Raw genomic sequence first — 25,207 nt, 5'->3', positions numbered from 1 at the left:
GCTTTAATATCTGTTCAAAGGGCCCTAATTCCACTTCCTTGGGCAAAACGCATTAAAACCCAAGACAGTTACAGACTTCTTTTGTATAGACTAAACCCCGTTGCTAATCTGTTTCCCCTTATGCTGAGCTTTAAAAATAAAAATGTACTTGGCAATAAGCTATATTGAAACTTGAAAGGGTGATAAGTCTTATTGGACTGTTGGCTCATTTCTGATGCAACAATGTAAGATTAAACAAAACCTTCTTTGTTTTCAACATTATTCAGAATTATTTCTGACTTCACTAGTACTGTCTAAGCATTTTCAGGAAAATGCCCATAGAAATGTATATATTACAGGCAAACTGTAATTTGCCATTTGAACTGATTAGAAAAAGGAGGGGGCGGGGCTCGTCATAATCATTGTATTTCTCAGAGTCTCCAGCCTAGGCAACGGTTCTCTTTTTCTTAGGCCTCCATAGTTTTCAGGGATAGAATTCAAGTATCAAGCCTGAATACTGTATTCGTTTCAGGTGTACAGCTAAGTGATCCAGTTATATTTTCTGATTATTTTCCATCATAGGTTGTTGCAAGACATTGAATATAGTTCCCTGTGCTATTCAGTAAATTGTTAGTGCTTATCTGTTTTATGTATAGTAGTTTCTGTTACTGAATCTTTATTTTTAATCTTAAAAGTAGGTGAACGTTTAAAGCTTACCTGATTCGAGGCTGAAAGACTTGAAATCGAACATTGACAGACTAACTTTCCTTTTACAAAACAAAGCACCTTGTACTTAGAGCCAATATGCCTATTTATGGGCCTGTCTGAGCCTTTGGTGTTTTCATCTACAAAGCCAGAAGATAAAAATACCTCACTAGTATATTATGAAAACCAAGTAAGATAATGTTTACGGAAGTCCTTCGCAAAATGCTGGTCAACTGTAGAACTGCTAATGACATAATCCATAGAACAACAATTAGCACATCTTAGTCACATAAGCCATTGTGAAATAACAAGTTAAAATTACTTGACCTAGATCCTGTCTCCTTTTTTACTCTGACAATTATATTACAGAGCATTTCTCAGCTAGGGGTAATACATCCCCTACAGAGGGAGGTTTTTTGGTTGTCGGATATGACATAGGTGAGAGGTGCTAGGAAATAGTTATGAAGCGTATTTTACAATAGAATACAACCACCACTGAACTCAGCATGATTAGGTAGGGCTAATCTAATTGGGCTAATAATTCTATGAACCCAATTTAAAAACTGATTTGAGAGGTATGGCAAATGGCAAAGAAAGAAATCGTTTGGTAAGAAGATTCGAAAACAAATGGTTGACAGCACTGCAGAGGAATTTTTGTCCTTCTTTTTTTTTTGGTCCCCGTAGGCTGAAGACGAGTTTGTATACTGGCCAAGTCGAGAAGAATCCATGAACTGTGAGGCCTTTACCGTCACCCTTATCAGCAAAGACAGACTGTGCCTCTCTAACGAAGAACAAATCATCATCCATGACTTTATCCTTGAAGCTACACAGGTAACCTCAACCTCAGTTCCTCAGTAACAGCCACAGCTGGGCCCTGGATCACCCTTCCAAGTAATAATGGAGTGATTTACCACCCTTAAGACGGGCCCAGGCAGGCATTTGAGTATGACTTAAGTATGTTCACTTCCTTTTTTGCTTCCTTCAAATATTTGCTTTTTCCAGCTGGAAAGATGACATGTAGCAGTTCCTCTGATTGAGCATGCATACAAATAGGCCTGTTGACCTAATTATAAAAACAATATACTAGAGCTCAGTATTTTCTTTGCCGTCAGAAATGTGAGCCTTGCAATATGTTGCAGAGATGATAATATTAAGACTTTTTTTTTTTTTTTTTTTTAGTAAACAACATTTTGATGCATAATTAACTACCTTCCTATGGGGTTGGTAAGAGGGGAGCTGTCTTATATTAGTAATTTAAATAAAGATGTCCTCACCCCTTCCCGGGTTTTTTTTTCTTTATTTTTATAGGTAAGATAGAGTAGGATATAAAGCCTCTTATAATTTGTTGTCCCTTACAATTTTTCCCTGAACAGGATTCTGTTTCACTATCATAACCTCATTTGTTCGTGTCAAGCAGACCTCCCTAGTATTTTTCTCCTTACAGCAGTTTGGTTAATCGGGCATTCTTCAATCATCTATAGTATACGCTTCCTCCGGAGCAAGTACGAGTCATTAGATTATAGATAGGATGAAATGAAGGATGGGCCGTGACTCGTGTTGTATTGGTTGTAGGATGACTATGTCCTAGAAGTTCGGCACTTCCAGTGTCCCAAATGGCCTAACCCGGATGCCCCCATAAGCAGTACTTTTGAACTTATCAACGTCATCAAGGAAGAGGCCTTGACAAGGGATGGCCCCACCATTGTTCATGATGAGTATGTACCTGTTTTTTAATTGTCTTGTTGCACTGTGGTAGTAGGGGGAAGGAAAGACAGATGTTAAAAACGTACTCCCTCTCTCTCAGCTTGTGACAATTCCAGCTGATTTCTCATGTGTCCATGTGCAAGGTGTTGTGTTTCTCTTTGGGTTTTAATTTGTCAAAGGCTTCAGGCTCTCTGAGTGTAGGTTCTAGAAAGGTGAAAGTACTGTATCTCAGCCTACCAAAATACATCTGCATGCTTTCTGAGGTTTTCTGTTTCAATAATGCAAATTAAACAATAACTTACAACATGTCTACATTTCTGTTAGTTTACATGTAATACTTTATATTAATTAGTTGTTTTTAAATCCTTACACTGATCTCCAGCAAACACTTAACTAGTGTAGACACGAAATGTAATGAAAAAGGTACGATTATTAATGATAATATTTATAGTTTACAATGTGTTTTGATGTTTACAGTACTGTCTCTGGGAGTTTAAAGGCAAAGCATATGAACTGCAAAGAGAACAAATAACTTGCTCCTGGCTCTGAGCTTCTAAGTGTCCGAACAGAGTTCAAACCCAGCCCACTTTCCCTTTAATGAGAAGGAAGGGGGTCATAGATATACCTTATAGTATACGAATACCTGGAGTCAAACTTCATAGATGCACTCGACCTGCAAATCAGTTGCAGATTGTTGTGAATCTCACAGACCTTTAGCCAGTGGCACCAATTAGACGTCCTCGTCTCTAGTTCTAAGGTAGTTAGTTATCTCCCTTGGTCAGCAACGTGTCAGGGCATCCATTATGTTCATTAAGTTACCATCTACTCTGCTAGAATAGAGAGTAGTACATTTCGAAGTAAAAGCTCATTAAGCCTTATCTTTGAACGAATGCTGTCACAGGAAGTGAACAAGGACTTTCGGCTGAGGTCAGCACCTTCACCTCAAATCCATGGTACTCTCCTGTTTGAAGCAAGCCATATGTTTGGCTCCTTCCAAAGAGTTTGATGGTCTTTTTTGTAAATAGTGACTATTTCAAAATGTTGACCTCTTAATTAGAAGAATTAGGATTAGTTAAGTAGCCTGAGTAAGTAAGATCCCTGGAAATGTGACAACCAGCAGTAGTGTTTAAATAACACAGTCAACCTCAGAATAACTGGGTAGGTACCACGAGTCTATGGAACTTTAGGATATGCAGTTACAGCACAAAGTTAGGGCTGCTTCTAGAGTTTTTTTCCCGCACTAATCTGGGTCAGCTTTTCATGTACCTTCTGGATTTTACTAGCTTTTGTCAATTCAGACCAAATTCTAATGTTGCTGCCCAGCTCCGTGACGGATTTTGCTGTTCTGATAGTACTCCAGGGATCTGTCCTGAAGTCAGTAATGCAGCGAATGTTATATTTCGTGGTAAGAGAAGACGGAAAGGAGAAAAAACAAAAACAAAAACCAACAACAACTAGTTAAACAATTTAAACAGAATTGTTTGTTTCATTTACCTATATGCAGCTTTGGGGCATATTGTCTCATTGAGTGATTTTTATTTTATGCTACATGCTGACTGTGTCACCTCTGGAATTAATCAAATGTAGCTTGTTCTTAGGCCTAAGCAAGAAAAGAGCAAATTCATCCTACACTAGCGGCTCTTCACATATCATATAGGGGAGCTGGATTAAAAGCCACCTAAAGATACGCATTCGTTCATTTATCCACCGTCTTTAAGAGATAAGTGATTCCATTAAAATTATTTTGCTACATTACTCAAGCACATCTGAAGTTTTTTTAATAGTTGTTAGCTCTAGTGCAACACTGAATGCCAGTTACCTTTCAGTTTCCATCTTTCTTACCTACTTTTTGAACCTCTAAATATTCCTTCCTGATGGCCTACACACACACACCTCAAATCTAGCATGTATAAACGCAAACTTGCCTTCCCAGCCTGCTCCCATCCACTTAGTTGTACAAACCAGAAACATATCAGAGTTCTTTTCTGTGCCCCCTCACCTCCAATTATCATTGGCCACCGAGTCTTGTTGATGCCTTCTCAGTACACTTCCCAAATTCGTTTACAAGCTGGTTGAAGCTTTACTTCTTCAGCTGTCATCGCAGTCCTCCACTGATTTACTTCCTGCAGCCCACCTTAGCCCTGCAAATACTATTCTGTCTAAGTGCCCTTTTATTCAACACACACTTCAAAAGTCACTCTCTTCGAACTGTTTCTAACTCAAACCAGAGGGGATCGTCCATAAACATCGCGTCTTTACCAGTGCCGTTCCTGTTTATCGCATCATATTGTAACTACTTGTTTACATGACTGTCACCCCCACATTGCTGTGACCAGCAGTGCTAACTTATTCATCCCATTCTCCATAGAGTGACACACAGTGGGTAGTGGATAAAGATAGATTGGTATGAATTGGTACCGTGCTTTCAAGTTAGGATGACTCACCCATTATTCAGGCTATGTGCCTGTATATGAACTTGCCCCGGACAGCCTTGCTTTTTGTTTTGGTTATTGGTACTTTTCCTGCTTACATTCATCTGTGAACGATAAAACCAATTTATCGACACAAAGGTTAAGTTCTGTCAAAGATAGCAGTGGGCAGGCTCGGAAAGAAGGCCTGAGTGCTCCCACTGAAAGTCAAAGAGTTGAGCTGAACTTCCAGTGCACAAACTCTGTGATGGCGATCTGGTCTTCACAGCTGTGTGCCAGGTCGATGAAGTTTCTGGGTAAAATGATCTGAAGGTAAACTTCCTCAACAGAAAGTAAACTGATTGTGTTTGAGCACAGGCACAGCTTAAAGGCAAACTGCTCTATTCACGGCATCCTGTATTTGTCTGCTCAGGACAATTCTATCCAGAGGCTGATCTGTATCACTGCTGTCAAATTTTAAACACAGAGCCTACAGATGAGTTCAAAACACAGCATGGTTCTTACACAGTTTTGTGAGACACTAGTAGATTAGACCTTCACTCTCAGAACGAAGGCTAGTTTCCTGTGCAAATACTTAATGTGAATTCACTGTGGAGCTATCTCTATCACCCCGTTGGAGGCCATCGTGGGCTAATTTCATTTAACAGTTCTCAGAGTGGGATCCCAGGGTCCCTGGTTGGGAAGGAGGTCTCCAAGGCCCTTCCCAAGAGATCCAAGAGGACACAACTGTTTTCATAATACAAAGATACAGATTGCCCTGTTCACTTGTATTCTGTCTTGAGTGTACAGTGGAGTTTTCCAGAGCTACGTGACCCAGGAGGACATCCCCACTCTGACAGCTAATGGAATGCGTGCTTGCACGGTTTTGTGTTTTAACACTTTCTCAGTTCTAACATCTGATACAGTAATTATTGACAGATAAAGCCCAAATAAGCAAAAGCTCTTTGAGGTCTTCAATAAATGTTAATTTTAATTTTGTCCTGAGACAGTCCAGAGGAAATGCTGAAATATATGGACTGCGTTCTGTACCAACTGCTGCAAAGACACCTTCAAATCACAACTAATTGAGTCCTTCATTTAATCCTCAAAATCACCCCACTAGGGGGGTAACTTTAGGATCCCCGCTTCATGCATGAGGAAATGGGGGCTGCCTGTGTAGGTATTAGGCCCTGTGTACACACATATCCAAGTGTCAGAGCCAGGCCCAGCTACATAATGTATGTGGGGGTCCAAAGCAAAATGAAAATGTTAGGAACCCTTGCTCAAAAATCATTAACAAAGATTTTCCAATTAAAGAAACAATCCCATTTACCAGCACATCAAAAAGAATAAAATACCTAGGAATAAACCGACCTAAGGAGGTAAAAGACCTGTACAGAAAACTCTAAGACACTGATGAAAGAAATCAAAGATGACACAAAGAGATGGAGAGATATACCACGTTCTTGGACTGGAAGAATCAGTATTGTCAAAATAACTATACTACCCAAGGCAATGTACAGATAAGTGCAATCCCTATCAAATTACCAATGGCATTTCTCACAAAACTAGAACAAATAATCTTAAAACTTGTATGGAGACACAGAAGATCCCAAATAGCCAAAGCAATCTTAAGAAAGAAAAACGGAGCTGGAGGAAGCAGGGTCCCTGACTTCAGACTATACTACAATGCAACAGTAATCAAGACAGTATGGTACTGGCACAGAAACAGAAATATAGATCAATGGAACAGGATAGAAAGCCCAGAGATTAACCCACGCACCTATGGTCAACTAATCCATGACAGAGGTGGCAAGGGTATACAATGGAGGAAAAACAGTCTCTTCAATAAGTGGTGCTGGGAAAACTGGACAGCTTATATGTAAAAGAATGAAATTAGAACACTCCCTAACACCATACACAAAAATAAACTCCAAATGGATTAAAGACCTAAATGTAAGGCCGGATACTATAAATCTCTTAAAGGAAAACATAGTTAAAAAACTCTCTGACATAAATCACGGCAAGATCTTTTTTGATCCACCTCCTAGAGTAATGGAAATAAAAACAAAAATAAACACATGGGACCTAAGGAAACTTCAAAGCTTTTGCACAGCAAAGGAAACCATAAGCAAAACGAAAAGACTACCCTCAGAATGGGAGAAAATATTTGCAAATTAAGCAACTGACAGTGGATTAATCTCCAAGATATACAAGCAGCTCATGCAGCTCAATATCAAAAAAACAAACAACCCAATCCAAAAATGGGCAGAAGACCCAAATAGACATTTCTCCAGAGAAGATATACAGATTGCCAACAAACACATGAAAGGATGCTCAGCATCACGAATCATTAGAGAAATGCAAATCAAAACTACAATGAGGGGCTTCCCTCGTGGCGCAGTGGTTGAGAGTCCGCCTGCCGATGCAGGGGACACGGGTTCGTGCCCCAGTCCAGGGAAGATCCCACATGTCCGCGGAGCGGCTGGGCCCGTGAGCCATGGCCACTGAGCCAGCGCGTCCGGAGCCTGTGCTCTGCAATGGGAGAGGCCACAACAGTGAGAGGCCCGCGTACCACAAAAAAAAAAAAAAAAAAACTACAATGAGGTATCACCTCACACCGGTCAGAATGGCCATCATCAGAAAGTCTCCAGACAATAAGTGCTGGAGAGGGTGTGGAGAAAAGGGAACCCTCTACACTGTTGGTGGGAATGTAAATTGGTGCAACCATTATGGAGAACAGTATGGAGGTTCCTTAAGAAACTAAAAATAGAGCTACCATATGATCCAGCTATCCCACTCCTGGGCATATATCCAGAGAAAACCATGGTTCGAATGGAAACATGCACCCCAGTGTTTACTGCAGCACTGTTTACAATAGCCACGACCTGGAAGCAACCTAAACATCAACAGATGAATGGATCAAGAAGATCTGGTACATATATACAGTGGAATATACTCATCCACTAAAAAGAAGGAAATAATGCCATTTGCAGCAACGTGGATGGACCTGGAGATGACCATACTAAGTGAACTAAGTCAGAGAGAGAAAGACAAATATCATATGATATCGCTTCTATGCAGAATCTAAAAAAAAGATACAAATTAACTTATTTACAAAACAGAAACAGACTCAGACTTTGAAAACAAACTTATAGTTACCTAAGGGTAAAGGTGGGGGGGGGGAGGGATAAATTGGAATTAAAATATATGCATTACAATATATAAAATAGATAACCAACAAGGACTTACTGTATAGCACAGGGAACTATACCCACCCAACATTCCGTAAGAACCTAAATAGGAAAAGAATTTGGAAAAGAACAGATACATGTATATGTATAACTGAATCACTTGACGGTACCCCTGAAACTAACACAACACTGTAAATTAACTATACTCCAATATAAATTAAAAATTTTTTTTTCCAGATGGCAACACCAGAGCGTTAAACTAAGAAGTTTAGTTTACGCAGGACCCTCCTAAGTAGGGGACCCATCAAAGCACAAGGCCCAACACAGCAGCACAGGGGACAAGCCAGGAAGCTGGCACCGGCTATAGTTAAATCCAGATCTGTTTAATCCCACTGGCTAACACTGCCTCCCACTGGTTTTCACAGTAAGCACTCCTGTCCCTTGCGTCTCCGGACCGTGTTTTGTTTTCTGTACTTTCTCATTCACTTCCAAAGTTTTAATTTCTTAAAGTCCTGTGGTTCTGTGCTGCCATTATTCCCCAGGATTAATGGATACTGAAGCTTTAGCTCTCTTTTCCTTCCTGCCGTAATAATTTTGAAGGGAAGCTTCACTTCCTTCATAGTGACAGGGTTATACCTCTGCATTGCGTTGTTGGCTATGATTTTTAAAACAACATCGTAAGAGCAAAACAACAATAATTGTAATTATATGAAGTAGTAAAAAGTGTAATTAAGTGGCCATAAGTATTATACACACTGATGATACAAGGAACCCCAACGTGTCTTAAAATGAATATAGACAGAGCCACCTGAGAACGTTACTGAATGTCGGGAACTTAAAGTACTTTCATTTCTTTGAGGCACAGACAGGGGAGGACGAAAATACATTTTAACAGCATAGCGCTAGTTAAAAAAAGAAGTATTGCTCTTAATGGGGCCCTTTGAGAAAGTGGCCAACAAACTACCAAAACCAGTGAATTTATACAGTATTCTTGTTCACCAAGTCCCTGTAATTTGAAGTGCAAATGCATGAAACTTGACAAACCTCCTTTAATCCTACTTAATTCCTAAACTTCTGAAAGAGAATGGCCTTTGATTTTTCAGTCTTTAAAGACTGATACTTTAAAGTATCTATGCATTTGATTGATTTGACCTAGTTTCTAGTCCTGTTTAAAGTCTTATTTTGTAGGTACTTCCTTTTATTTAGGTACTTATTTAAGAATGGCTAAATATAGGAAAGACAACCCAAGCAAAGGCCAGAGTAATCCCGCAGGGAGTGCACAGTGCATAGTAAAATACATAATACCTGACTTTCCTATCTGAATGGCTATGGTTAGCTTGAAGGGGGGAAAAAAAATCCTAACAGTTTCACTAGAGCAGATTTAGCAGAGATTAAAGGGTTAAGTTCTTCCCCTATTGAAAAAAATGCATACAAATGATTGGGGGTGGGGTGGGGAATTCCTAGCTCTGCTAAAATGAGAAGGTAAACCCGGTTCAGTTTACAATCTGAAGACAGACAACATGATGAACAAGAACAAAAAAATACAGTGAATCAGAGGTAATAGAGCAAGCATAATTGGATTTTGAAATAATATGCTCAGAGATCTAAAGGAAGACCATATGAGATGAATTAAAAACACGTATTAAGAAACAGGAACAAATTAGAGGCTAAGAAATGGAAAAGATGAGAGATGGGCTAGTAGTACAATGGACAAAACCGCAATCAGACTCAGATATGGAAGCCAGATACAGAAGTTCTAACATCGGTCTAAGGGTGTGATCCATGGAGAGAGAAAGAAGATGAAAGAGGAAGAAATTAACAGCTGAAAAAAAAATGGCTGAGATTCTCTAAGAACTGAATAAAGGGATGAGTTCTTAAAATGAATTATCAGGATACAATGAACAGTAACATTCAGAGAGAAGATCTGAATACCGTAATTAACAAGGCTGATCTAATGGTGACATATAAAACGTATGTACCCATCGACAGATGAATGGGATCAAGAAGATGTGGTACATATATACAATGGAGTATTACTCAGCTGTAAGAAAGAATGAAATAATGCCATTTGCAGTAACATGGATAGACCTAGAGATGATCATACTAAGTCAGTCGGACAGAGAAAGACAAATACCATATGATAATCACTTATGTGGAATCTAAGATATGGCACAAAAGCACCTATCTACAAAACAGAAACAGACTCACAGGCACAGAGATCGGACTTGTGGTTGCCAAGGGGAAGAGGGGGAAGGAGAGGGATGGACTGGGAGTTTGGGGTTGGTACATGCAAACAATTATATACAGAATGTATACACAACAAGTTCCTACTGTATAGCACAGGGAACTATATCCAGTCTCCTGGGATAAGTCATAATGGAAAAGAATATGTATTTTTTAATGTATTTATATATGTGTGTAACTGAGTCACTTTGTTGTACAGCAGAGACTGGCACAACACTGTAAATCAACTGAACTTCAATAAAATAAATAGAATTTAGAAATAAACATTTCTAAAATTAAATACATAAATAAATACATATTAAAAGTATGTACCCAAGAGAGACTTACGGAGAGACCATATAGTCTCTTCAAACACAAAATAGTTTATTTATAATTACTGATCATAAATGGAATTTTCATATATTCCATAAAACTGATATCATACAAGGCCACGTTCATTGATTATAATGCATTAAATTAGAAACCAACAATGAAATGAGACCCCAAATTCTTATACCCAGACACTGAAGTCCTTATGGCTAGAATTAGAGATAATTGATGGTTTAAAGAGGTAATGAAAATAGAAATTACAGACTCCTAAAGCTAAGTGATAATGAAGGCACTGCATTTCAAAACCTGATAGGATATATTCTCAGAGAAAACCATGTATAGCCTAAGCCTCATATATTGGAGAAAACTTTTTAAATAAGCTTTCAACTTGAGAAGCCAGAAAAAGAACCAAATGAATCCACAAAAAGTACAAGGAATTAAAAGAAAAGCAAACAGTAATGAAATGGGGGCAAGGAGGAGATAGACTTCCTTGCTTAAATTTTACTAACAAAAGACACAACTTTGGAAATTGGTGAAAAAAAGAAGGCATAATTTATCATTGGGAAGAAAAAAAAATCTACCATTTATCTGTAGTTCTCAAATGTTTTAAAAATTGTTAATTTACATAGGTGTGATAAAACCTTATCTTTTAGAGTTTTATGCTAAATTATTAATGAATAAAACCCTTGGGGTTTGCTTCAAAATACATGGGGAGGAAACTGACATGAAACAACACCAGCTATGAGCTGATGATTGTTTCAGTTTAGTGATGGTGCAGTGAGGGTTACTATGCCTTGTACACATTTGATATTTTCTTTAATAAAAGGTTAAAAACAAGAAGTATTTTAAAGGAAATGAAATAAACATTTAAAACTATTTATAACTCTATACCAATAATTTTTTAAGCCTACCTAATCATAGTAAATGCTATTTAGTGAACACAGTGTACCAGTCAGTCTCTGTTCTGAGCCATTGACATGTATCAGCTCAAATATAAGCTGTAGTCTCCCAAACTATGAGACCTTGGCCAGTTACTTCCCCTGGATGTGCCTTGTTTCTTCAACCTCAAAATGGGGATACTAATAGTACCTGTAGTACTGGGTTATTCTGACAATTAAGTTGACACATATAAAGTATTTATAAGAGAGCCTGGCACATAGAGTTTTCAACCCGTTAAGGCCCACTAAGTTTTGACCAGTCTACATTTGAACAACAGCACACAGAGAAAACATTTAATGTAACCTTGATTAAGAAGACAAACAAGGCTAGCACCAGAATGGAACAGTATAAGCCAATGTTACTTACTTGAATATGGGTACAAAGGTCTAAAAAAAGTACTGTCAAAAACCCAGTGTGTTATAGTAAAAGAATTATATACATCATGAAAAAGATTTATCCTAGGAATATAGAGCTGCTTAAATGGTACCAAAAATAGCTCTCAGTGAATTCAGAACATTATTAAAGGAATTTTTTTAAATCAATAGATATTCAAAAACATACAATAAAATAACAGCCATTCATAATCCCCTTCCCCAAAAGAAAACACTCTTAGCAAACGAAAAGTCAAAAGCATTCTTTTTAACTTGATAAATGTTACTTCTCAGAAGCCTATAGCAAATATTTTTATTTAATATTAAAAAATTAGAAGCTTTACCATTAAAGAACACAATATGACACCTCTTCACAGTGTTAGAATACAAAACTATTGTATCCTAGCCAATACAGTAAAAGCAAAAGATGTAAGAAGTATGAAAGAAAGAGACAAGTGGCATTGCTAGCAGATAAAGATGTATCCAACTTCCTAGAGAATCCACAGATTATTAGAACTTAAAAAGAGTTCTGCATGGCTGGATACAAGTCCACCACGTGAAAATCAGTAACTTTCCTATATATCAACTGAAACCAAACAGTACTGTCGCAAAAAGAGGCCATTCTTCGGAGTAACAGAAACTACCTAGGATTTACTCTAAAATGAAATTGGCAAAAGACTACGTAGAAAACTGTAAAATCTAATTGAAAACTATGAAAGACCTGAATAAATGGAGAAAAGACATCGTGTTCATGAACAGAAAAACTCAAAGAGATGTTAATTTCCTCAGCTCTATCTATATATTCTGTGCAGCCTAACCAAAATCCCAACAAAACTTTTTGTGTTCCTTGACAGCCCAGTATCAATCAACATGAAACAGGATGGGATGCGGTAGAAGCGTAGAGGTATATGGAAACGAGTGTACAAGTGAAAAATGAAAATATGTATGTTTGAAGCACTAAAAGTGAAACAATAAATATAGAGGCAGTCAAGACTATGGTGCAAACTTGCTTTATCAGGTATCAAGACTTACCAAAAACCTATGGGAATTTAAACGAATGTGGGGAAATACAGTATAAAAAAACAGACAAGCAGATTAAAGGGCCAAAACAGAGAGAGTTCAGAAATAGGCCTGCATATATGAGAATTTAGATGATTAAAAAGGCAGCTCAAATCAATGAGGAAACATGAGACAATTCAATAAAAAATGCTGGCACAGAGGGAGCAAAGACTGCTGCCATGTCCTGCATGTCCTGCCCGCTGCAGTCTGCTGCATACAGTGGGATGTCGCTCCAGGACCTTGCTTCAGACACGTAAGCTCCCCCCATCCATTAGACCATCGGTGTCTCTGTTGCTGACTCGGGCTCTTTCTTTGGTCTTGAGGCTGGGCAAGTACAGGGCCTGCAGGCCTGTAGCGTGCAGCCCAAAACCGTACACTCAGGTAATCTGTCAGTGTAGCAGGCGTCAATCCCATACGTGGAAAGTGAAAGAGTATGTGTGAGATGGAAAAGATTCAGAAAAGCCTGAACCTGTTTATGGAGCATAGAAGACTAGTTATCTAGGTATAGTTGGATGGCCAGATATATTAGGAGGTTACTGAGTTTTGTGATTCTGTATTTAGATGAGGATCAATATTCTAATCATGTGCTTCATCTGAAGCACCCACTGAATAGGGAACAATTTTGAGTCACTGGGATTGGTGTCTTGATCAGGAGATACAGTAAGAGGTCAGACAGACTTAGGAATCATTTGTCTTAATCAATATAGGTTTAAATAAGTAAATGGGGATGAAATTAGGCTAGGCAGTAGGAATGAGGAATGTTAGGGGCTGATGGATGGAAAGTGGGGAATGGACGATTGGATTCCCATGTGGTAGGAGAGCTTGTACTTGGGGAGTGATCCTGTGAATGAGCTGGAAGTAGACAATGTTGTGGTTGGTTTCTGGATGTGGTCTCTGATAATTGATTTTATAGGTCACATTCATGGTGAAAGCTAAGTGTGGTTTGTATCCCTAAAGATGACCATTTTTGTAAATGTTAGGTTGGAAAACAAAGCAAAATTTGCACTATAGTTGTGGCATTGTCTAACCATGGAATTTTGTGATATTATTCCTTCTGAAACTTTGTTCACATTATTTGTTAAATAAACCAAATCAGCACATTTTAAAATGAGTATTAATAAAGCAAATAAATATATGTTAAAAAAATGCTGGCACAAGTGGTTATCCATTGGAAAAATAACTAAATTCAGACCCCTACCTTACATCAAAACAAGAATAAGATTCCAATGAATTAGACAATTACATGTAAAAAAAAAAAAAAAGTAGAAAAATATAGGAGAATATTTTTTAAATACTGGGGTAAAGAAAGCATTAACAAACAAGATTCCAAAAAAGTTAAAGATTGATAAATTTGATTATATCTAAACTACATTTCAGCATTAACAGAAACAACCACAAACAATGCTAAGAGAAAGTAGAGGCTGAAAAAACTACTTGCAACACGTACTGTAGATGATATAAAAGAGACATACCCAATAGAAAAATGGCCAAAGTATATTAATAGGCAGTTTCAGAAGAGGAAATACAGATGGGTCAGTAAACATAGAAAGATATTCAACTCCCCTGGCAACCAAGGAAATGCAAATTAAACCAACAGTAAGATTCAAGTTTTCACACATCAGACTGGCAAAAGCCAAACTTTAAAATGATGAGGAGAAACTAGTATTCTCTGGCTGGGTGGAGTATGGACAGGTAACAACACGTGGGAGAGAAATACCGCACGCAGTGTCTTTAAAACTAAATGGGCATACCTGTGACCTAGCTCTTCTCCTCACGGTAAGGTGCTACTCTGTACTACTCTGCTATGTGCACAAGGCACAAACAAGCTAAATGTCCATCCATGGGGAAGTGAGGACATCCGGTATGCAGGCAGCAGATGAAATGATGAGCCGGATCGACATGTACTGATACCCTTAAATCTAGGAAGGCTGCACCTAAATGCATAACAGTTTTTCCCTTAGACAGATTACCTCTGAAGTTGGGGTGGTGGTTAGGGAGACGTTGGCTTTATTTGCATTACAGAAGTAAAAACATCTGAACTGTTGTAATTTCATGTAAGAATAAATTTAGAAACAATATTTAATAGTTATTAACAGAACAGTGGACACAGGGCATCTAAATTCTAGTCTCACTTCTGCCACCAACCAGCAACACCTCCTTGAACAATTCATTTAATCCATCTGTTTTCTCATCATTAATATGGAAACTATGTGCCACACAGGTTCCTGTAAAAACTGAAGATGCCAACCTGGCCTGATGAAAAAGTCTGCTACCCTTCTAAGCCTTTTTTGGGCCTGTGTGTGAAGCAAAGAGAACCATATTTTTCCAAGAATTTTATAGAAGGTGCTCATACTTGGAAACTTCCACTTCAGTGCCAAAACTAATTACTAAATATGAAACTCATTTTGGAAATTCTCTGACTGCATTTTGAGCCACATATTTCCATTTTTATTCATATTCTGGAAGTTCAATTTAGCCCTTCGGGGTTGTTAAAAAAATGTTTTCCAGAGCCTTTCACCACTTTCTACTTGTCTCATAGCCTCTAGTTAAAATTCTCGTATTATCTTTCCTACTATATCACCCAGCTTGTCCCTGACATCAGATCTTCTTACAGCCCCCCAAGTCTAATTTTGAACTTCTAACTTCATATTAGACATCAAGCTAAACATCTGGTAAGCCCGTCTTGAGAGATGTCACATTCAGAAACAAATGTCACCTTTATGCTAACCTCTAAATCTCTGCCCTCGTCCAGCATTTCACTCATTTTTGTGTTCTAGAGTAGATACCAATACAGTCTACCTAGCTTCTACGGAAATAGGTGATGGTAATTTGGTTCCAGTATATTCTGTCCTTTAGTGAATCTGAAATAGCTTTTTTTTGCCTCCCCAAGGTACGGTGCAGTTTCCGCAGGAATGCTGTGTGCCCTTACCACCTTGTCCCAGCAACTGGAGAATGAAAATGCTGTGGATGTGTTCCAGGTTGCAAAAATGATCAATCTGATGAGGCCTGGAGTATTCACAGACATTGTAAGTACTTTGCTTATTTGTGAAACTTGTACATCATTTGAAACTCAGCCTCGCCCTTTAGAACAGTGGTTCTGATTAGGGGTGACTTTTCCCCCCAGGGAGTGTTGGGCAATGTCTGGAGACCTCTTTTGGTTGTCACAGCCGGAGATGGGGTTAAGTGAGTAGAGCCCAGGGATGCTGCTAAACATCCTGCAGTGCCTAAGACAGCCCTCCACAATAAAGAATTAGCTGGCCCATGTGTCCAAAGGGCTGAGGTTGAGAGACTCTGCTTTCTAGAATATAGTATCCTCTGATTGTAAAATATGGATATCCTGTTACCTTCGTGGACTTTCAACACCGAGAATTCATTCCAAGGTAACAGGGATCAAAAGGACATGAAGAAGGTGTAGGTCTTGATTATAAAGGATTCAAGAGATTACTTTTTAAGTGTCTGAACTAGCAGAGACATAATTCCTGTTTCTCTAGTATATTTTTCACATTTACATTTTTAGTCAGTATTTCCACCTGAGATGAAATAAATGATTGAGCTGCTCTTTGGCTCAAAAAACTGTCTCCCTCTTGTTTTCCAGGAACAATACCAGTTTGTCTACAAAGCAATGCTCAGCTTGGTCAGCACTAAAGAAAATGGAAATGGTCCCATGACAGTGGACAAAAATGGTGCTGTTCTCATGGCAGATGAATCGGACCCTGCCGAGAGCATGGAATCTCTAGTGTGAGCAGAATCCTGAAAGGGCGCTTAATTTGTAAAACTTCTGAAGACTGAGAACTTTTTTGAGGCCTTTTTTTGCCAGACTCTACGTTATACAATAACCCGGTTACTTTTCTACACTGATAAAAAGTTTTGATATTTATTTTTTGCCATTTTATGTCTTAATGGTATCCTACTGAGCATTTGCACCTCTGTTCATTTCACACAGTGAAACGCGGTTTTTGCACTATCTGATCAGTGTTACTGCCTATAATACTAAAGCAAACCCTGATGTGACATTCCGTGACAGCACACATGCTACTTTTTAATTCAGTACAGTGAAGGTCTTTGTTATGACAGTGAATCTTGGTTTTTTTAATTATTATTATTGTTGTTGCTAAAGCAGTTGCATTCTACTAGCAGGCAATGCTGTACTTTTCCTCAGTTCTCCTCTTCTGTTTTTTCAAGGCACTGTTCGATACTGTATGCCTTCTGCAGTTTAATGGAGTGGATGAGCACTGTTTTCTTTTAAAGAATAGCTGGTGTGGGGAAGCTACTCTGAAGGTCTATCAAACCTCATGGCCTTGAAACAGTTTCATTTATGATGGTGAAGATAGCCATTAAGAAATTAGAAGGTTTGAGTTGTTTCATGTGAACATCACTTATTAGTTACAAAGTTATATTCATAGCTTAAAAAGAATGCCCAATTGTGTCAAAATAAAAGATATCTCTGTATTACAGTTTTCACAGTAGCTATGTGGACAATGTGTGCTGTTTCCATTTTGACTCTCTGAAACAGCTACACCCCAAAATCAGGGCCATCTTTTACCAAAGAGAGATGGCAATATTTTATATAACTCCAGTTATGAATCCCTTTAGTGAATCTCCATTAATGCTTCACGGTTTATAAAAGCATACCTCATGGCAGGTGGAATAATGAAAATCTTTGCAGGTGTGTAATTTTGAAACTAGTCCTCTAAAATATTCCTATTACTCCTATAGCAATCTAATAAAAACTACCTATATAGCTAACATTCTTACATTCTTTTCTTTCCTTTTTTTTTTTGCCAAATGTTTCATGATAAATCTCATAACTACATGCATTCTTCTACTTAGGATTAAACTGAAAATACTGTATTAGCAAAAGTCTTTGGGACTATCTAGATTCCCACACATGGATAAACCTGATTTGGAGAGAGAAAATTAGAATCTTGAGTGAAAGGTGATAGTGACATTTTCCAACAGTTTTTAAAAATAGGAGACAGCTTTGTATGCTTTTGTGTAGCTTAGCCTCAAGAACAGATAAAAAGAGACTGCTCATCATGACACAGAGCCCAAGGAAGTAGTTTCTTGGAGTCATATTCACCCTGCTGTACATCATGGGAAAATTAGGAGCATTAATAAGAAATTTCAGTTCAGTTATTTAGAAAAATAGGCTACTTACTGAGATCTGTTTCTTCGACTGCACATTTGCTCTTGAGGGATGGCTTCTGTCAGAAGTGAAACCATCACCAGAACTGGGCCTATTAAGAAGAAAAGGGTTTTGGTTATTTTTTATGTCAATAAACTTCAACCAAAAGTCCATACTGGCTACTATCATACCATCTGGATAGGCATTAAAACATTCATGATAATCAGCCTTGAGATTCTGTTTATCTTGAGTTGGGTTTCTGTGAAGTTTGTCAGACTGGACCTGAAGGAGCAAAGCTACTAAGGAGAGAGAGGCTACAGGACTAGCCCAGGATTTCTAACACACAGGCCAGGTCAACGGAGTTTTCGTGAACTACATAACTTGCCAGGGTTCATCTCGTCTTTTCATCACATAGATTGAGCCACACAGAACAGTCCACTGTTCACGAACTGTGTGGGCTAGGTTGAGAAAAGATGTACAAGTGAGCCAAGTTTGCTAAGCTGCGTGTGCTAGAGGACACAGACACCTTTACCGCCCCTCTGCTCCCATCAGAGGTGACACAAGGAAGCTCTGCCTAACACTTAAGAAAAAAAGCTTTAACACAGGAACACTACAGTTGCCGGCTGGCTGAGGGAAATCAGTAAGGGAAAGGTTTCACATCATGGCAAAAGCTGGATCATTTTACTCAATTAAGTAGGTTCCTCTGGTTGTACAGAGTATTGATATGAGCTAATTCTTCTCAGTAGATAGTACAGTGGACTTGACTTTCAGAAGTAACATTCAAGTTGGGGTTCATGGTCCCACTGTCATTTTTTCTTAACAAAAGTAAACACTGGTTACAAGACACATGGCAAGTATTCCCTTCTGTGCTATTACAGAGGGCTCAGTTCATGGAATGCATACCCTGCAATTCTGTGACCATCTCTTCCAGGGGTATCAGAATCATGATAAAAGAGAGCGAGCTAGTAAATACAATAGAAACATTACAAGGATGGCTTAGAAGTTCTCTGTGAGCAATTGTGTGTCTGTAGCGGTCTTGAACCAAAGTCTACAAATCCCGACACACTGAACTATGAGCAATTGCTATTTGCCCATCTTGCCAAAGTGGTCCAGACACACTTCACTGAGGATAGTTATATTCAGCCGTTCCTCACTTTGACCATGGAGTGTATCCTCACTATTATTCTTCATCTGTTATTGGCAAATATATGCTTGCATCTTTCCAGAGGCAAAGATGGTGTTCTCTTTGAGACATAAGCACATCGCTTAACTACATAGCAAGGTTATTACCACTTGCACTCAGGAGGAAAGGAAATAGCTATTGCAAATTAATCTGTGCTATGTTATAAAAGTAAGCTTTTGGGAGTGTATGAATTTAGCTCTAGGTAAGCAGAATGCACACATCATTCAAAACTGAATTGCAAAGATCAGAACAAGTGGCCATGCTGGACATCAGAAAAAAACACACCTTATTGCCATCAAGAGAACTCGTTCCTCCATCTAAAAGCCACAATATCATCTTTCATATTTAAAAAAAAAGTTTCCTTCTGAAATTCAAGATGATTAAAATTAGGTGGATTGGTTTTCCTAATTTTTATGTCTTGGTGCTTTTAGAGTCTATTTCGAGCTGAAAAGTCCAGCAAGGTCAGAGAGGGTTATGGCATTTAAGGTCTGGCTGTTGCAGTTTTTAGCCCAGAGTGACATACTGAAATCAGCAAATAACCTTAATTACTTTAAAATGACACAGCACAACTGCCTTGTTATGAATTTTTTCTTAAATGCATATACACTGTATTTAAAAATTAAAATATAGATACCAATTTACCAAAGATACATACTACTAATTCTAAGCAAAAAATTAAAAAAAGAAACCCAAACTCATCGTAATTTAAGAAATAATAATCAAAATGTAGTTTGTCTTAAGAATTTAGCAGGTATACTGGAAAATGCATTTTCAACTGCTATGTCCTAAAGTTTATGTTCAAATGGTGCCAGTGAATTTTTATATGAAGGGAAAATGCCTGCTTTTTTTTTTTTTCAACAGCTGTAATTTCACTTACCCCTTTGCGCTTGCCCTTAGTTGCCACTTAACATACAATATTGGCTTTACTTATCTCTAGAAAGAAGGCATGCTACAAATAGGAAGGAATTGTAATAATGATATTTGGCCTCTACTTTGTCTTAGCTGTTAAACTGTTTTTAGTATTTTTGTTAAATATTTGCAAAGGGAAGCATTTTCTACAGAGGATAATTAATTTCAAGAAAAATATCTTGAGTTTTAAGAAATAAACATCTCCAGAAAAGGAGACAGCCGATTTTATAAAATGTCGCAACTCTCCAACATTTGGGGTAGTGACTCCTTTTTTGTTAGGACATTTGAAACTAGAAAGCAGCCATTGTTTCTAAAAAAAAAAAATTCAGCCTTCATGTTGATTCATGTCTCTTTCACTTCATTTTGAAATAGCTAAAATCATTAAAACTGTAAATATTTTGTTGCTTGGATAAGCATCTTCTGAGAACTTTGTATCTATGGTATATAATCATAGAATTTTATATTTTCATATAAAGCTAATTTTTTTCTAGTTTCAACTCTGTCATAGTTTTTTTGTTTTTTTTTTTCCTTTGTGGTGGATAATGTGAATTCAACTTTCTGTGTATTGAAGTAGCAAGAACCATCTTTGCATTCCAAAAGAATCCAACATGTGTTATTTCTTTGAGGAAGTGATTGTGAAAGTTGGGTTTTCTTTTTTAATTTCATTGACCATTTGTGCAATAGGAATTAGACATAATTAGTCACTGAATACAGTCGTTGCATTGACCCATTTGGAAAAAGTGGTTTTTTTGGTTCTTTGGTTTTTCAATTTGTTCGGGGGGTTTTGTAACCTGAAATTTTTCCCTTTTTTCTTCTGTTTAAAACTATATCAAATCATTCTATTATAGTGTTATTTAATATGTAAATTGTATTGCTATACATAAAATAAAGTATGGTTTTTGATGTATTCATTAGTGCTGAGCATTTCTATGAAAATATCTACATCCAATAAAATCAGATTACTCATTTCTCTTAATAGATCACATTTATACCCACAGACCCTTGGTCTTCGTTTTCATGGTAGTAAAATGATTATTAGGAGCCATTTTACATAGGCAGAAAACCAGAAGTGTCTTTTCTGAGTTCCTCCTGCTTTAAAGAGTAAACAGTGACAACACTGTAACTGCATGTTGAGTCAAACTTTATTCGCTTTATCAGTCTGCTGCTAAGTTATAAGTAGAATTATTATTTTCTCCAGTGTATCAATTAGATTTGTAGCAAGTTCTCCCTCTTAATTTTTACTGTGTAGGATGAAGGATATCTCTTGGCAAGACTTTGGGAGAATCTATGAGATACATATATAGGATTGCTACGATTGCTTCTACTTATGAGGAATTTTGCCATTTCCAAACAGGAGTCCCAAACTTGGCAGCTTGGGTCCACGCTTATCTCTGAACTTTTAGAGGCCCCACATCAGGAATTCAGCTCTCATTATCAGGGCTCCAATTTTTCTTTCCACAAAGATAAAGAACTGATAGTTCATTCTCCATAACTAACTGGGAATTTAAGAAACAGTGTATTAACCTTTTCCAGTGGTTTCTAGAAGAAAGACCAACTCACCACAAAAGAATGAATCTCTCTAATTACATAACCCTAGCCTTCCTCACATTACACCCATGGGGACTCAATACTCTGTATCACAGAGTACACAAGAGGTCACAAATTGATCATATCCACTCTACAGATACATTTAGGCCATAATTTTAAAAAGTCTTCTTAGTTGCCAACATGTAAAAAAACAAAAAACTTTTTCGTTAAGATTCAGATTTCAAGCTTTTTTCAAAATTTTTGGTGGTGTTACAACACCAGGCTCCTGTTCTCACATGGGCGCAACAAGCTGGAGAGTAGTAGCTGTTGACCCTTTTAGGTGATGCATGTACTCTCCAATTCACCAGAGTCTACATCTGTCCCATTACATTATGTCTGCCCATCGTCAGTCTAACTTGCCTGGATCCTACGAGCAGTTGCATACAAATTTTAAGACTGTCTACCATCTCAGGCTACTAAACCATCAACCAAAAGCAGCAGTAAAAGTATTTGTACTCATCTTCCATCATTAAAATACTAGGAAGCCAGCATAGGGTAAAGGGGGGTTCTAAGAAACAGGACTTATGACTGTTCAAAATAATTAACAAGTCAGTTCTCTACTCCATGGCTTTTACTGTCCAGGATATAACTCTAGACAAGGAAACCCCATTTCTGCTACCACGAATGGGGCAAAGAAACAAGGGTGCAAAAGCCACTGGTCCAAAACCCCATTTTCTAACAGTTAATTTAGACTGTTGAGAACATTAAGATTTAGAAACAAGTCACTACTAACCATGCCTGGATTCAGAGACAGGATTAAAAGCACTGGTTTTATATTTCTGCCTGCGTTGGTGAAGCAGCATAAAGGAACTAGAAAACGATAGGAACTAGAAGTTGGGAACCAACAAGGTAAAATTGGCTTTTGTGATCATGAAGTTTGGCAGCGAAGATAGACCCGCAGTTTATGTGAATCTAACAAATATATTATGTTGCTCAAAAATTGAAAAATAGGAAGTTAACTTTATGTGATTTGTGGTCATTTGAAATCATTTGACTTTTATAGATACTGGCCTATTATCACCAACTTAGAAAAACTTGACTCAAGGCACCACTATCATCTCATTTTGGTGCTTCACTCTGACTATAAAACTTCTTGAAAGAGTTGTCTATACTCACAAGATCCATTTCTGTCTTCCATTCTCTCCACCTGTTTAACTTGGGGTTCCATCATCATCATCCCACAGCTCTTATCAAGTTCTCCAAATACCTTGTTCTTTAACCTCAACTCCACTAATTTGTCAGCAATTGACCACACCACTTTCTTCTTTCAGGAGTCAACAAATATTTACATAGCAACCACTAGGTACCAGGAAGTGTTCTAGGTGCTAGGGATAAGTAAAGTCGTTCACAAAATAAAGTCCTTGACCTCATGGAACTTATAGTTGCTAGACAACAGATACATAAGCAATATATAATACAATGTCAGGTAAAAGGGCAAAGAAGAAAACTAAATCGGAGAGGGGGACAGAGAGTAACGGGAGGATGATAGATAAAGTGGTCAAGCCTATCTATTGAGCAAAAATACAAAGTTTAAACATTGAAACATCTCTTTTTCCCTATGATTTTCCTTTTAATGTTTCTCTTACCTCATTGGTAAAGAAGGTTCTGAGAACTACCTGGGGTCTGAGAAATGTGGCTCCTTTAGGTGCTTTTGGAGAGTGAAAATTACTCAGGGTTTAAAGGCAGGATTTTTTTCTCCTTCCTCATTATCTGTTATTTTTCAAGTCTCCATTGTTGGATTCACTTCATATTTTCAGCCTCTAAATGCTGGCCTGCCCCAGACTTCTGTTAAAGTAGCCCTTTTTTGCCATTTATAGCCCTGCTCCCAAATAGTTCCATCCAATCCACGGAATTAAATGCTTCCTATATGCCAATAACTACCAAGGTATATCTCTAATCCCAGCCAATACCCATGACTCCAGATTAATATCCAACTGATTATTTAACATCTTCATTTGTACATCTAATAATGATCCTAAATTTAACATGACAAAAGCACAACTCTGATTTCCCCCTAAACTGCTCCTTCCCCACTGTTCTACCATCTAAGTATCAATAAACAGCAGTAGCATCTACTCAGGTAATCATGCTAAAAACTAGTTATCGGGATCTCTATATTTCCTGCCATTTAGTAAGAAACAATCCAATTCTAAACATAGAAAAAATAGCTCAACAGACACTTCATTAAAGAAGATACACAGATGGCAAGTGAACACATAAAAAGATGCTTCATATTATTAGTCATCAAGTAAATATAAAATAAAACCACAATGTAATACACTTATTAGATTCACTGAACTTGAAGAAAGGTTAATAGATGTGACCCAAAATGAAATGCAAACAGAAAAAGCAAACAAAGACACCACAGAGAATCCAAGTACTGTGGGCAATACCAAACAATATAAATACATATAATTGAAATTCCAAAAGGAGAAGGGAGGAAGAGGCCGGAAAAATATTTTAGGAAATAATGGACTAGATTTTCCAATATTCATGACACCAAACAACAGATTCAAATGGCTTACAGAACACCAAGCAGGATGAATTAAATTTAAAAAAATCACACCTAGGCATATCATATTCAAATTGCTGAAAACCAAAGTTAAAGAACAACAACAACACACACATTACTTAAAAGGAAGGAAGGAAAGAATTACAGCAGAATTCATGTTAGAAACCATGCAAATCATAAGACAAGAGAGTGACAAATGTGAAGTGTTGAGGAAAAAACAACCTGTCAACCCAGAATTCTATATCCAGTAAATAGGTTACTCTTCCAAAATGATTTAAGTAAAGGGGTAAAACATATTTTCTATTTAGAGCCACACTCTTACAAGCTATTTTTATTTTCTAAATATAAGTCAATACTTGGTAGAGGCAGTTTTTTCCTGGTGATGTTCCATAAATCTGATTTAATGAGAGCGTAATTTGGAGTTGTTAATGTATTTTGTTTAGGGAAAAGTTTAGAAGATTAGTACAATCCCTATGTAAAATTACTGAGTGAAAACTGAGCTCAAGTTAGCAGAGGGAATGCTATTACATTATCATACTTTTCTTTTGCCATTAAGACTAAGTTGCTTTGTTGAAGAGTCCAGTAGACCACAGAAAACTACATTCAGATTCACATCCACATTATGCAGCAAGAGAAATAAAAATCAAAAAGGCAAGATTAAATTTATTATTAGAGAATAACCAGTGTGTCTTCAAAAACACACTTTGGCTGAGCGTCCAAAGAAATCAAAGTACATTGTGGACTTTGCATCATTCAGGCTATGTGCAAGCCACATGAGCAAAAAGGACAAAAGAGCATATGTTTATTCGAAGAATATTTTTAGAGATGCAAGTATATAGCTCTGTTAATAATCTCCCTTAAAACACAACCAAGTTAACCTTGTCTATCCTCGGAACATTCAAAAGTTCTTTCTAAATCACATCAAATGTCAACTCTTGACTTTAAAGATGTCATCATTCCTCCTTTTGGTACTACCTTT

At 37.6% G+C, this 25,207-nt stretch overlaps 1 protein-coding gene across 2 annotated transcripts in view; it reads left to right on the top strand.

Annotated features, from left to right (window-relative positions):
• The window catches only part of PTPRG (protein tyrosine phosphatase receptor type G), a 736,510-nt gene extending 715,288 nt beyond the window's left edge, over positions 1-21,222 (top strand). For both annotated transcript variants that reach the window (XM_082848957.1, XM_082848956.1), the window contains 4 exons: positions 1,369-1,515; positions 2,257-2,399; positions 15,803-15,938; positions 16,508-21,222. In XM_082848957.1, coding sequence (XP_082705083.1) covers positions 1,369-1,515; positions 2,257-2,399; positions 15,803-15,938; positions 16,508-16,654 — 573 coding nt within the window. In that variant the 3' untranslated portion in view covers positions 16,655-21,222. The remainder of the gene's footprint in view (positions 1-1,368; positions 1,516-2,256; positions 2,400-15,802; positions 15,939-16,507) is intronic.
• Positions 21,223-25,207: the final 3,985 nt, after the last annotated feature.

Source organism: Leucopleurus acutus, assembly GCF_964270905.1.
Source record: "Leucopleurus acutus genome assembly, chromosome: 10".
NCBI classification, from domain to species: domain Eukaryota; kingdom Metazoa; phylum Chordata; class Mammalia; order Artiodactyla; family Delphinidae; genus Leucopleurus; species Leucopleurus acutus.
Note: the sequence above shows the minus strand (reverse complement) of the source record. Positions and strands in the feature narration are given on the sequence as shown.